This window comes from Accipiter gentilis, chromosome 15, assembly GCF_929443795.1.
Source record: "Accipiter gentilis chromosome 15, bAccGen1.1, whole genome shotgun sequence".
Lineage (NCBI taxonomy): Eukaryota > Metazoa > Chordata > Aves > Accipitriformes > Accipitridae > Astur > Astur gentilis.
The window spans coordinates 15815285-15830082 of NC_064894.1; the positions used below are offsets into that span (position 1 = coordinate 15815285).

At 41.1% G+C, this 14798-nt stretch overlaps 1 protein-coding gene across 5 annotated transcripts in view; it reads left to right on the plus strand.

The window, feature by feature from the left end:
- The window catches only part of KLHL32 (kelch like family member 32), a 130395-nt gene that overhangs the window by 109601 nt on the left and 5996 nt on the right, over positions 1-14798 (plus strand). For all 5 annotated transcript variants that reach the window (XM_049817648.1, XM_049817647.1, XM_049817649.1 and 2 more), the window contains 2 exons: positions 3189-3915; positions 12799-12857. In XM_049817648.1, coding sequence (XP_049673605.1) covers positions 3189-3915; positions 12799-12857 — 786 coding nt within the window. The remainder of the gene's footprint in view (positions 1-3188; positions 3916-12798; positions 12858-14798) is intronic.

Below are 14798 nucleotides of genomic sequence, written 5' to 3' on the forward strand. Positions count from 1 at the left end.
CAACCTACACAAAAGACAGCCTGGGATTCACCTTACCCTCCGCGTTGCTGATGCAGTTGCTTGTCAGAAAGGAGAGGTGGAAGTAGCATAGACCAAAGATACCTTTTGGTGCAGCATGTAGAGGATCCCAAGGAGGTTGCAATAAATTTAATTAGGAAAGATTCAAAAGTTTTCATAAATAAAGATGCAGGGCAGCTGAGTGGGGATGAAATAGTGTAGGAAAGGATGGAAAAAGTTTTGGTTGAAGACCGGGAATAGATTGTACATCTCCTATTAGTGCCAACGGTATCTTTGTATCACTTTGCACCATCACTGTGGTGGTTTAGAAATTCTGTGATTTTAGAAAAATGTTAAGCATTATTGGTTTCAGTGAAACATTTTTTACAGCTCCAGGAATATTCTCAGTACAGACCAAACTCAGCATAAACCAAGTTGCTTTTGCCAAACTTCATGCAGCAGAGAAAATGTATTGTAATGGCAATGTCCATCCCTTCTGCTGCAGATCGGCACACATCCCATACGCAGAAATGAATGCAGATGCTGTGTCTTTGAAAGGTACAAATGTATGTAGTGTTGCTTGTGTGTTTATATAGTATTTATTGGGGGGGCGGGAGGGAGGACAGTAAAGGAAAGAGGAAGGGTGAAGTTCTAAGATATTAATAGGCATTAATTTTAAACTTCCTTTTATAAAGCCTTGTGGTTACCAAGACCAGGTTTACTTCAGTGCATGTCTTTTAAGAGTCTGTAATGTCTGTCATTATAGCACAGGTGATAGCTCCGCAATGCCATTTTAGATGTGAGTGAAGGCATGGACTAGAAGCAAAAGAAACCAATCTGTTGGATGCAAGTGATGACAGATAAGAACTCAGTTTTTGTAAATTCTTCTCTTTTAATATAGCAACCAACACATCATTCAGTTGATATGAATTCAGTTGGCGTCTTCATCATGATGAAGATAGCCTCAATTCCACTTCAATTTCAAGTGTCTAGTCAATGATGAGAGCTAAGTGCCTCTGAAGACTTTGAGGAATGATTCACATGGCCCAAGACATGGAGTAGGGAGTTGCCTAAAACCACTCAGTAGGAGACACCTGACACATGGATTTGGTGCATTTAGAACATATGAATATAATGTTCAATGATTTCAAGTCCATAAACACTTTTTCAAATATATTTAATTAACAAATTTTACTAGCAAGTCTCAGTACATATAGCTGATGCACATTTTGAAACTCCCTGCAGCATTTAACTGACTGAACTACTGTTGGAATTTTTGATGCCCTCCATTGATTCGTTGTTTCACAGGGGTTGAATAGCACAGTGGAGAAAAAGTGTTTCAAATTAATCTTAATAGGAAAATGGTTTTGGTTTGTCATCTTCCCTCTCTGACAGAATACAGAAGCAGCAAGAAATTTGATACCCCATGCATATATGAAAGCCATAAGTAACAGAAGCCTTTCTTTTCAGCTCCTGCATGTGACATTCCCGTGAGCAGTACAGGGCAGGAAGTTTTAGCTGAAACTGTTCTTATTGCACAGCTAGTTAGAAACTCCTGCTCCACGAGTTCTTTGTCAGGATGAAATGAAGTATCAAGTAGAGGAGTCTGTCCTTATCCAAAACTAGTCATTGTCTTTGTTAATGACTTGGATGAAAGAATAATATGGGGTTTGTTTTCGGACAATCAGAAGGTGGATTGGTCTTCAAGAACTTTTGAAAACATAAGTAGGATTGAGAATGATCTTGACAGATTGGAGCAGCGGTCTGAAGTAAATAGTAGAGAGTTTAGTAATGACAGAGAAAGGGTGACACTTTGTGGAGTTCTGCAGAAAAAAGGGGTAGGAATAGTACTCCATCATAAGCTTAAACATAAATCAGCAATATCATAGTGCACCGACAGTCTTGTATAGTGATGTACAAACAAGAATGGCGTAGATTGTTACAATCAAAGAGATCCTTCTAATCTATTCGCTACTACTACAGCCTTAAGAGGAAGATTATACCCAGTTTGCAGCAGCAAACATTAAGAAAGAGGGTGATTTCCTTTCAGTAAGAGAGAACTGTGAGCCAAGCCACAGAGGTTTGGAAAATGTGCCCTAAGATGGATTGAGAGACTTTTTCATTCAGAGAAGAAGAAATCACAATGCACATATTAAAATGCATCAGAGGTGGAGGAGAAAAGGAAGGCAGTAAACTGCTTTTCATCCTGTATGGATGGATCAATTTCAAGGATTGGTCTGGGGGTTCCTGAGCTCTGGAATATGAACCCAAAGGTGGAAAATGGGGCAATGAGTTGAAGGGTTGAGAGCTCCTGCATAGGTAGAAGGAAAATCTGAGAGGATAGCTGAGCATGGGAATGGTTTTACTGAGGAAGTTTGGGCACCTTCATCCCTGGAGGTTACACAACAGTTCTTGAAATGGTTTAGGCCCTTCCTAGCCTCTTTTTAGAGCTGGTTGGATTCACTACGCTTTATGTAATTTAAAGGCTATGTTTAATTTTGGCTGTTGATACCAGCTGCTGAACAGTTTTAGAGTCTTTCTTGCTGCTTTCTGTCAGTCCCAAACCAGCAGAGCCTTTTCTCTGCTTATCTCTTCTCTGTCTCAACTTCTGTCCCTTTACACCAATCTCCACTTTATGAATAAAATAAATGAAGAAGGAAGAAAAAATATTGAAGTACTCTGTATGTATTTTGTTATATTCCTTCAATATTTTGTCATAAATGGAATGAAAGATGGAGGGGAGAAGGGGCTTTTCTTTCTAATCATCTAACTGTAATCTTACTTTTCTTTCTAGTGTACGTGTGGTCTCCAGTGATCACATAGTCCTTATATTTATATTATTGCTCCAGCAGCTTGATTCTGGGATATTGTGGTCTCCTACAGCATCACTAACAGTTTGCACAGCAAGAGTAACGCGTAGCAGTATTGCAGTCTGGTAATGCTGTGGAAATTCTTTAGGGGGACTGGTGCAATACAATGCTTTTATGTATATTATAGATGGAGTTTTAGTAGGTATCTTTTATGTTGACTCACATGCTTTCATGTCTGCTTTTTATATTGATTGATATTACTACAGAAGCAAGTATGTAGCTGGTCTTGGAATGCAAGCAATTTTCAAAAGATCAGATTTTGACAGAATTGTACATAATTAATTGGTATCTTGTTTTTCCCTTCCTTCCCCCCACCTTTAGCTGGCTGTGAGGTGGTTGGAACACAACTGCCGCTACCAGTACATGGATGAACTCCTCCAGTATGTCCGCTTTGGCCTTATGGATGTGGATACACTGCATACCGTAGCTCTTTCTCATCCTCTTGTCCAAGCTAGTGAAGCTGCGACAGCACTTATTAATGAGGCCTTGGCTTACCACCAGAGTGTCTATGCACAGCCAGTTTGGCAAACTAGAAGGACAAAACCTCGCTTCCAGTCAGACACTCTTTACATTATTGGGGGGAAAAAACGTGAAATCTGTAAAGTGAAGGAATTGAGATACTTCAATCCAGTAGATCAAGAGAACGTTCATATCGCAGGGATTGCAAACTGGAGTGAGCTAGCGCCTATGCCTGTAGGGAGAAGCCACCACTGTGTTGCTGTCATGGGAGACTTTCTTTTTGTAGCTGGCGGAGAGGCAGAGCACTCCACAGGGCGCACTTGTGCGGTGAGAACTGCCTGTCGATACGACCCCCGCACTAACTCTTGGGCTGAGATAGCTCCAATGAAGAACTGTCGGGAACACTTTGTGCTGGGAGCAGTGGATGAGTACCTCTATGCAGTAGGGGGCAGAAATGAATTGCGTCAAGTGTTACCTACAGTGGAACGCTATTGCCCCAAGAAGAACAAGTGGACCTTTGTACAGTCCTTTGATCGATCGCTGTCATGCCACGCAGGATATGTGGTGGATGGTCTTCTTTGGATATCAGGTAGAAAACGTTTCACACAGTTTGAGGTACTAACAAAATACCAAAATACTGTCTCGAATGAAACTAATAAATCTTCTTTGGTTTATGTGTTACAATAATTTTTGTCTTAGGAGGTGGGTATTTCAAAGAGTTTAAGCCTGGAAGCGTACAATCAAGCCTGATATGAAGTACAGGAGCATAACATACCTATACAATATTTTTTTGTCTGCTAAATATCTCTCTGTGTTTCAAAGCTGCATATATCATATGTGCTACCTCCAGTCGCCATTCATAAATCACAGTGAATTGGAATGATAATGCACTTTTGGAAAATTTCAGCTGACAAATTCTGTGTGCTTCCTAAAAATAAAAAACAAGTCCCAGATTCTGTAGTATGATCTGGTACCACTGCATTTATTCCTGATAATGAAATGGAGAATTAAGTGCTCGCTGGCTTGTGTCGATCTGGGCCTTGAAGGCAGATGTATGAATTGCTCCCACTTGCTCTTTAGGATATTGTTACAGGCCAAGATGACCTTCATTAGAAATCATGCATAGCTCTGAATGTCCATAACAAGTGCACAGGACTCCGTGGATGTAATCATAGCTTTATGGCACAGAGAGATGAAAGCATAGGCCTTGTAATCTTAAAAAGTATATCAGACTGAGTTGCAAATGATATGTTAGTTTATTTTACATGTGCACATTGATGGGAGTTGAGGACATTGTGTCATCAGTCTTTGTAGTGACTTTTCTGGTATTAGTTACTTTGGAATGAGGTCGATGCTGTCTACAGAAGATTTGACAGAAAAATATCCACCTTTTAGTAAGAAGTGTGTCATGGAAGGTTATAAAGTTGTAATATTTATCAAGGAAGTTAATGAGTAAATGGGGCCAGCCCTTGAGGAAAATGTTCAGTGATTGCCATCTTCAGTGTAGATACCCTCTGGGGATTTTGATATGGTCTGGGATGCCTCTGGTGAAAAGATGGTATGTGGACGAAAGATTAAGTTAGCTGCTTAGGACTTTACCGTGCTTCTCGAAGTATGTCGTTTAGGTTAGCAGAGCAACTTGCAGACGTACCTTTCTGCCTGCATGGATTAAGTACCTTATGGGAATGACTTCCCATGCATTGGTGGGCGATGTAGCAGGTATCTATTTCTATGCATATACACTTAAATAATGAATGATGACTTCGGAATTCAAAGCATGACAGAATGCAGAAAATCACCAAGATCCCTGGCAGGTGCTTCGGGTTGCTTTCCTCAGCAATTTGAGTTGAAGGAGTCTTGTAGAGTTTGTGCTGTGTGTTAATCCTGAAGTGTGCACTCGGTGGGCTTTGAGACCCAGGTATGGTACGGAAACAGGGTTTCTGCTTTAGGGTACCAGTGGGGCGTGTTCAGAGCATTACCCTGTTTATTCACTACCTTTCCTATTTTATCAGTTGAGAGAGATGTTTGTCTGTGATGGGCAATTCAAATACGTGGACGCTACTACTGCTGTGTCTTGATTTCTTCCCCCCGCCCTGTGGTTTACATTTGTCAGTATCTATTTATGAAAAACAGAGCTTTTTAGGAAATCGTGTTAAGCATATTCATATAAAATCATTGAACAAGCAGTAGAAACATCCATCAGTGTGGTCCTTGCTCCAGTACATGAAAAAAGTAATATTTTTTTCTTAATTTCATTTTTTTTTCTGGGGGAAAAAAATACACCAAAATCAAAAAGCCAAACCTGAAAAAAACCCCAAGGAAGTATTTGATAGGGATTTTTAAGTCAAATGTGGAAGTGGTTGAAGATTACTTTGAATCTTACCAGATATGCTAAGAAAGGGAAAATTATGCTGAGGATTAATTAATGTGCTTAGTTATGTAAGTGAAATGCCTGCCTGCCTGTGTGTTTAAATACAATCTGCACTTATATAATGAAGCAGTGTGATATTGTGTTCAAGGATATGCCTCTAATACAGCTGTAGAATCAGGAAAAAGGTAAGTGAAAGCCTGTTAGATGAACTCTGTAAAACTGGGCAAAACAACAAAAAATATTTTATCGGTATTGTTCCATTTATATTTGAAAATGCTACCAACATAACTTCTGTTGTAAAGTCACAGTAAGGAGCCATGTTTTGGCAGTGGAATAAGATAGACAGGACTTTTCAGTTGTATTTTGTGTAGTTTTTGAGAAAATGCTTAGCAGTTTTGAGTTGCTAGATTCTGACAGGTTATTATGAAGTACGAGAGCATACTATGCAATACTTCAGTAGGATATTGATCTGAATTATGTACTCACAGATTGAAAATGGGTTTCTGTGTACTGAATAGAATTATTTTAAAAATAAAAGTAGGTGGAGATACAATAACTGTAGCTAGCTTTCTATTATTAATTAATTGCTTAGGGCCAGAATGTAGCTTGCAGTATGTGTATATTCAGGGGCAGGGGAATAGAGAGAGATGCTTCGTTATCCAGAAGTATCAGTAGTCATTGCTGAAAAAATCCACTGTTCGTCATCAAATATAAGGTGTTAGCATAAGAGTAATCAGTAATGCAGGAGGGAACCTAATTTTGAAGTATGTGGCCTAAAATTAAGTAATTAAAAAATTAGTCTGAGTTAGGGATGTTTCTGAGCTGTATCCCTGCTGCTTTTTCTGGGAAATACGGGTCATCAGCAAGAGCTCTCAAAGTCAGTCTGCTATTGCCAGCTGGCAAGATAACCATGAAAATGTGCCCAGTGTTTTAGTAAGTGAATAAATTAAATAGTGATAATATGAGTTTCTAGCCCTTGTATTAGTGGAGAGAGTCATCAAAACATGACTGGCACACCGACCATTTACTTACTCTATAGCCAAACCATCAGTGCCTCTGCTACAGCACCTTGTCTTCTAAAGGCTTTGCTAATCAAAAGCTGACTACACTTAGGGGCTTTCTATTATTATTATTATTGGGATTCATTTTCAGCTTTACTTTGCTGCTCCTTTGGGACAAATATGAGAAGGAATCAAAAATAATAGAGCATAAAATCATAGCAAAGGCAGCAGGGAGGAGAAGTGTGCTAAACAAAATGCCACGTAAGTGTAAGCACATACTGGCAGTAGGAGATGGGTGGCTGGTGTTTCAGGTGACAGAGGGACTCCTAAGCTGCCCCCACCCCTTTGGGGTTTTTAACCTGCCAGAAGACTCAGAGGGAGCCTTCTTGCACTCTGGAACTAGTCGGACCCTCTGGTCAGCACAAGTGCGTTCAGTTCTCGAGTTTTCTGAGCTCCGTATATTGTGGAACACATTTTTATATTTGTGTTTTTTCTCATCTTTTTTTTTTTTTATTTTTTTCACAGCCCGCATTTTATTTTGTTTTCTTATTTTAGAAAGTAGATGAGAATTCATTAAAATAAGTTTTCTGTATTGACAGTACAGCATCGGGCAGATGGTTTTGAAATTTTGTAGAAAGATGAATCTTACAGGCCCCAGTTAACATCTGACACTATGACCCCTTTCACAAACGAATTGCATGCTTGAAAAGTGAAGTATTTGAGTGAAAGAGAAACAAAATGCATCAAACCCTTTGGAGTTCAACATTACTAACAATCATTCCCTATAGAAGCAGGGAAATATTTTCCATAAGAGCAAGAACTTGAACTGTGCCCATTTGCCTGCATCCTCCGTGGAGCGCACATGCAAATCTGGAGACCTACTTTTCTATACACGTTAACCTTCCTCCTCCCGCATGGGTGTAGTGCCCCTGGGGACAGAGAGGCAGGGAACCTCTGCCAGGCAGTTCAGCTCCGGGCCATTCCTGCACCTGCAGCTGGGGATAACGAGGCTTCCCCTCCGCCTCAAGTGCTCAAGAGCTTAGCATGTGAAAAGTTTACTCTAAAGCGAAGTATTATGCTGTTGTTTTGCTGAGGTCTGAGTTGTCTGACCTTAAGGGTGTCAGCTAAAATCTCAACTTGACATGCACATGGCAACTCAACTTGGGGGGGGCGGAAAGCAAGCCAACCCTGTGCAGTTGATTTGTATTTAACAGCTTCTTCTTCTTCTTTTTTAAATTTGTTTTTATTATTATTTTTTTTTCCGTGGAGTTTTGACCAAGGAAATGATGGGATCACGTATCTTGGGGAATTATTCTGAGTTTGCAAGTGGTTTGGGGTGAAAAGTATTACCTTACTATCAGTATGCTCTTTGTTTTGAGGAGTTGAAAATTTTTCCTCAGTAAATGCCTATGAAATTCTATGAAAAAATAGATCTGGAATAAATAAGAAATTACAGTATCTAAGCAAATCAAGTTTTGCAGTGTGGCTGGCACAGAAATTACCTGGAGCGGGAGGTTAACAAGTACATAAAAATTGCCTCAGTGACCCAGTCTTAGTCTGTATATGGAACAGTGTTTCTTTATTATTATTATATTTGAATAAAGATAATGGATCTTACACCTTTCAGGTATTGACATTATAGGTTTGATGCCATTGATTCTTCTTAGATTGAATGTAAATATCAGGCTTTAATGATTAAAAAAAAAACAACAACAACCCCCAAACAAACTAGGGCTTGTGCCCCTCTTGTTTGCAGCTGGATTGCATCTGGGGTGGAACGGTGCTAATTAGAGCTGCTGTTGGCATCTTCCAGGGGACTCCTTAGAGTGGGAGAATATTCTCCAGCTCAGCTGTCCTCACTGCACCTGGGCTGGCTGAAGTAAAAGGCAGTGGGCTTGCATGCTGAGGAAGGATTGTCTTGTGTTTAACACACAGACATGGAAGAGAGGAGAGATTTCTATTTTAAAATAGCAGAGCACCTTGGGGTGCATGTCATGCGTTTCTATATATTCCCTGGATTTGCTGGAAGGAATACACGTGGGAGCTCTTTGCCAGCATGTAGTTTTACACATCTCCCAATGAACTCGGATTCGCGCACGCAGCCTAGCACTTGGGGACTTCGGAGAGAGTTGTGAGATTTTCTGGGGGATTTGGATTGGATTAGATTTCTCAAGTCATATGGGGGTCTTACTAGGACATGTTATAAATAGGGATTATAAATTTTCGATTGGGAAAATGGTGTTGAACTTACTGCCTCCCCCCCTTCTCTTTTTGGAAGTGTCTTTGTTGAAGGTGTTTTTCAGTGCAGTTTGTGGACTGTCTGGGGGGCTGTAACAACACAAAGTATTTCCCATATGTGGGAAAGGGCTGGACAAGGTGCGGTTTGGAATCCTCCAGCAACTTCCCCGTGTAGAGGGGCACTGTTGCTTGAGTTGGGAACTTATGGGTCTTGGAGAGCTTAAAAAGCAGGATTTATGGCCTGCAAGGGAGCGAGCAACAGCGGCTGTGGCAGTGTAAAAACATTGTAAGCCCACGAGCTGGGTGCTGGGCTTTCTGTGAGTGTGTTCTCCTGTCTGTAAGAGCAAGAAAGACATAGGCTTGTCCCGAGGGTACTCCTTGCCTCCCAGAAACTCTAGTCCTCAAAGCAAGCTGCTCGTGACAAAGTGGTGTGCAATCATCGCTCTGTTTATAAAGCCCAGTAAGTGCTGACAGAATTGTAAATTTTCTGTTATTTACCCAGCCAGATATTTTCTTCTCTTTCTTTAACTGATGGGTTATTACCACATTAGCTGCTATTGCTTGACATCAAATTTAATAGCATGGTTTGTATTTTCAAATATTTCTTTTCAAGTGTCGTTATGATGCCTCCCTGCCTTTTCCCTCCTTTCCTCATAGAAAGCACTGTAGAGAAGTTTAAGAAATTATCTCAGAATTACCCCATTTTTTCTGAGAAAATATGCATTATTTTTAGTACCATTTAAACTTTTTTTTTTCGTTTTCCTATTTTTTAAGAGACATATTGCTCTTCTTTTGCCCTTTCCCAGCTGCCTGGAGTATTTAAAAAAAAAATAGTTCAAGAGGACATCACAGACTTGTTAAATTTGAATTTTGGCAGAAAATTTTAAACTTTTGCTATAGCACTTCAAAGTTAGGAGGAACTTGAGTTTGAAAATTGATGCAGATATAAGATGGCATATTTAATGACAGATGTATCTATAGAAACCTGTTAAGATGCAGATTATCCCCCTGGGGAGGGGAGATCAAAACTGCCAATCTATAAAATATACTTGTTAGGGGAAGGCATGGAATCTATCTCTGCGAGCACTTTGATTGCAGGGGACAGTGTAGCAGCATGTGGCATCATAACCTAAGAGCAGACAAATCAGCTTGATGACTTTCAAAGCCAAGAATACTGCTGGAGGCAAGGGTACTCCAGTCTAGAAGAAATTAAAACATATAGAGACTGTTATTAATTCCAGATCTATTTTTGTGTAGTCAAATCTGTATGCAAATCCTTAGCATCTCATTTTGGCAGATTAATCTAAAAGTGAAGAGTGGTATGTGAAGGGAATGTAATGATAAAACACCACAGATGAGCAATATTGTGGGGGAAAAAATGTAAGCTGTGTACTTGATAGGAGGGGCTCTTTGTGAAGAGAGGTAAATAATTTTGCTTATTTGATTATTTAATTATTTTATGAGGAAGCAACCCCCTTCTTTCTCTTCTTTCTCCATATCTTTCCTCCCAAATTAAGGTGTCCTTTCTGAATGAAAATACATGACCCAGCATTGTGTTTCTGATGCATCTCCTGTAGTTTAACATTCTGGAGGTAATCTTCCAAATAACCGTGATTTTTATTTTTCAAAATACTAATCTGACATCTCATTTTTAAACATTACGCTAGGAGTGGAAATAACTATGTAAAAGAAAATCAAATTACAAAACAGATATTAGAAAAGATTGTTTTGTGCATGTGGCTGGTGGCCACCAACACTGTGAAGAGCATAGAGCCCAGTAACAGATTGTTATATTAGACACGGGAGCATTCGTTGCTTTCCAGTGCGTGTTCTTGCGTGTGTACTTCACAGGTGCTGTGATGGGCAGTGTGTGGCATAGTGTGATGGAAACAGTTTGGAGAGACTACATCTCATCTTGGCTGTCTCTTAGCCTGTAAGCATCTCTGAGCTGGGAGCTTGTGCTACTGTCCATGTGTAGGGGCCCCAGTACAGGCTGGTGCTCGCAGAGGTGCACCCAAATAACAGTTATTCCTCCCTGCTACTGCGGTTGAAGACAAGACTCTTGAATAGATTTGTCTGTAGTTTCTGCTATCCATTGATCAGATTCTTGGCCTTGCTCAAGTTATTTGGAGTGATCAGAGGGTACACCTATGTTGGCAAGTAGCTCAGCCCAGTAGGAGCAGATCAGCAGATAAAACTTTGGTGCTGCATTCTCTGTATCTACTCCATGTACAGTTCACCTTTTTTTTTTTTTTTTTTTTTTTGGCTTTGGACTATATTTATTCTGGTCATCTGGACCAAATATTCCTAGTACTCAGCTGGTACAAAGCCATCCGAAAGACCAGTTATCATTTTACACCCTTACACTCCGTTAGGAATTGGAGCACAGCTGGTGCACATCTGGAGCAGAGCTTCTGGTTTAACTTCAGTGCACACCAGTCCCACCCTACAGCCTAAAATGACATGTGGGAGGTGGGGGCGTTGCTTCAAAAATCACAGTATGGCTCTGAACCAAAATGTTGTGCTAGGTGCAGCTGGAGGCTGGCAAAATGAGGATTGCCCATCACGGAGCCATGTTGGCACTGGTTGGGGACAAAAGAAAAGAACCCAGTGGCCTTAGTAGGACTGGGCCATAGCTCAGCCAGCAGGAATGAAAGCAGCTCTGCTGCTGCTCTGTCTGAAACGGGACGTCCTCACAAAAAGAGAAGCATCAACAAATGTAATGACAGATGAAGTTCCTTCCTCTCGTGGCTGTGGATTTTGTCCATCATTGGCCCATGTTGTTAAAACTGTGATGTAAAAGTTTGTCGGTATGAGTTTCGCTGATGTGTGGCCACTGGCATGCCCTAGTTATGTCCAGAGCTTCTGGCAGGGTGAAAGGTGAGGTGCAGCTTCCAGGCGTTATTTCTGGTCCCATCTTCCCATGGGCCCAGGGTGGTGACAGAGGGGGGACTGGGACCTGTGGCAGTGCTGCAGTGACACCATGTCCCCAGGAGGCTTGAGCACACTTGAGAACATGCTTATGCAGGTAAGATTACAGACTTGAGACTGAAGAATTTTTCCACCGGTTTACTCAGTGAGATTTGCCATTTAAAACCAATCGAGAACAGGATGATCGGGCATTACATGTATACTGTGTCGAGGTAAATGGTTTGTGGCATCTCTGGGGGTCAGACTTGATTCCGGGCTTTTCTGAGGTGCTTTGTACCTTGCTTTCTAAACATCATTGAAAAGTAAATGGTAGTGTTGTTTCTGGTCACTGCGGAGGAACAACCTCCCAACATAAGTCTACAACTAAGCCAGGACATGTTCTCTCTGTAATACAGACTAAATACAGGATTTCCTTCGAATATATAGGTGAGCACATTTGCACAGGTTTGCACTATGCTTTCCAGCTGGCAGTGGTCTCCCACGTCACGCTCCTGGTTAGGCACAGCTCCTCTCCGACCTCTTCCTTCTCTCTGATGCAAGCCCACCTCCTCCTCCTCCTTTAAACTGTATCACATACTTGGAACAGGGAAGGGTTTCATCTTTGCGTCTTGACAGCGGCTGAATGCACAGTCACTTATAAACAAATCAATTCTTATCTCGTTTTTAGCCCATAGAATTAGGTTTACAAAGGAAGTGTGTGTGCAGGGCGTTTGTTGTTGCCATTTTGTGTTTTTAGATGTTTGACAAGTGTGCTACTTATTTTTTTGTAACCAGATTAAAAAGTGCAGTGGAATGTAAGCGTAAGTGGTGGTTATACAATGAAATTATGTCAGTATATGAACCCTAGAATTGGTTATTTTGCTGTACCTGATCTTGGTCCTCATTTTGCTTATACGAAAAAAGAATGTAACCTGTATAACCTCTTTCACAGGAGGAGTAACAAACACAGCACAGTATCAAAACAGGCTCATGGTCTATGATCCTAAGCAGGTGGGTGTCAGTGTTGTATGTGTTTTTCTGAGATGTTTTGCTTCAAACAGGTCTCTTAGCAAATACATACAATGATTTTGTAAGGCTAAAAATGCTGACCGTTTGAATTGGTGGTGGTTTAAATTCACTTTGTACTGATGTGCGAGTTTAACGGAGTAATGGAGACCCTGACTTTTTATTATGTTTTTTTTAAGCCTGTAGGCGTTAGAAACATCTTAGATTAAATACAGAAATGTGCTTTAAATCCCCTGTATTTATCAGTATTTATTTTTCTTGTTCATTTTTTTGTAATCCAGCAGCCTTGGGCAACGTATACTCAAAGTCAGTGTCACAAAACTGCTCCTTGTCATTGGCATTTCTGCTTTGAATTGCATATACAGGCTTTTTGTTTTCTGCATACTTTCAGAACTATACTACCTGGCCGTGACTTATTCTGCTGACTGCAAGGGTGCCTGTCATTTCATTACCCAAGCACCTAAAATATCTTTTAGGGATTATTTCATACATTATGTATGTGTTTTGATTAGGTTAGCGTGGCTCAGTAACCATTTCAGAGGGTTAGGGCATGCTTATGCCCTCTTGCTTGTATTAGGAATTAAAAGTCCTAAGCTTGCAATCAGAGTTGCATAGCCTGATTTACACCCACGTGGAAGAGTATTGACTTTTCTGATTGTAGGATAGGAGCTTTGATTGCAGTATTTGGAACCAAATTGTGACAGGAGATACTTCTATGTGGTTCCCACTGACTCTTCAAAGCATAGCACATATGTGGGTCCTGAGGAGAAAGCAGGCGATGACACACCTGCCTCTTTCTTTCTGAGGCGCGGTTTTCCGCATCGATTGTACAAATGCTGATTCTGTCTTAAATCCAAGTAGTAATTACGGGCAGCAACCTTATTTTGCTTATGAGGGGGACACGTATTTGGATACTGTGTCTCCCTGGCGTATCTTTCGCTTTGATTCTTTACTTGCCGACGTGAAAGTTGCCCCCCAAAATACCAGCGGCAGGCCTACTTCAGCGTGCCGTGCCGACGGCGAGAAGCCCGGCCTGGCACGTAAAGAGTTACAGAGGAGTTGTGCGCTCGCATTCTTCAAATGAGGTCCGCTTCGTGTTTGTACACACAAGCTCTTTTTAAAAATTCTGCTGGCATATTGTTTACGGTGGGTACTGGAAACCATCACATCTGCTTGCATCTCGCACAGAATCTCAATAACTCTATCATTCAGCACCAGCGCTTGCTTCTGCGCGAGGCCTTTGTGGCGAGTCGATAATGCCTGCCATCTGCCACAGAGCACACAGCTACCTGCCAACAAGCCGGCTGGGGTGACCTCTGCTTCCCCACCACTGATTAGTATTCACACGCCGGCTTATTAGAAATGACCCCACCAGGCCCCTCTGTTTCTTTGCCTTTGCAGTGCTTTGCGGCTCACCTGGCAGGCACTGCAGTGGAGGAAGCTAAAGATATAATCAGGGGATGCAGGCAGGCTTTGCAAAGCAGATGGTGTCTATAGTCTGGTGTTAAGAGACTGGACTACTAATGCAAACATTAATGCCTAATATTCAACTATTACGCATTGAAATGTATAGCTATATATTGTGGAGGTTAAAAGGCAGTACTATTAGAGGCTCTTGAGTTCCCGCAAGCGGTAGCACGTGTGACGCAAAGAATTTCCTCACAGATTTTAACTTCCTCCACTTAAATTAATCTCATCCATTGCCAGGTTGCTTGATTTGGTAAGCGTAGCAGGAGCGATTGTTTTCTTAGGTGTAAAATACTGTGCTTTAATCCCTCTTCCTCCGTGTCCTCTTGCCCCTCCCCTGAACAGGTAGAATTCTTGAACATTGCTATCCAGGAAGAAAAATATGCAAAAGGATGTTACTTTGTAAGTGCCCACAAATAAAGGGTTAGCATTAAACCAAATACATGTATCATTTGAGAA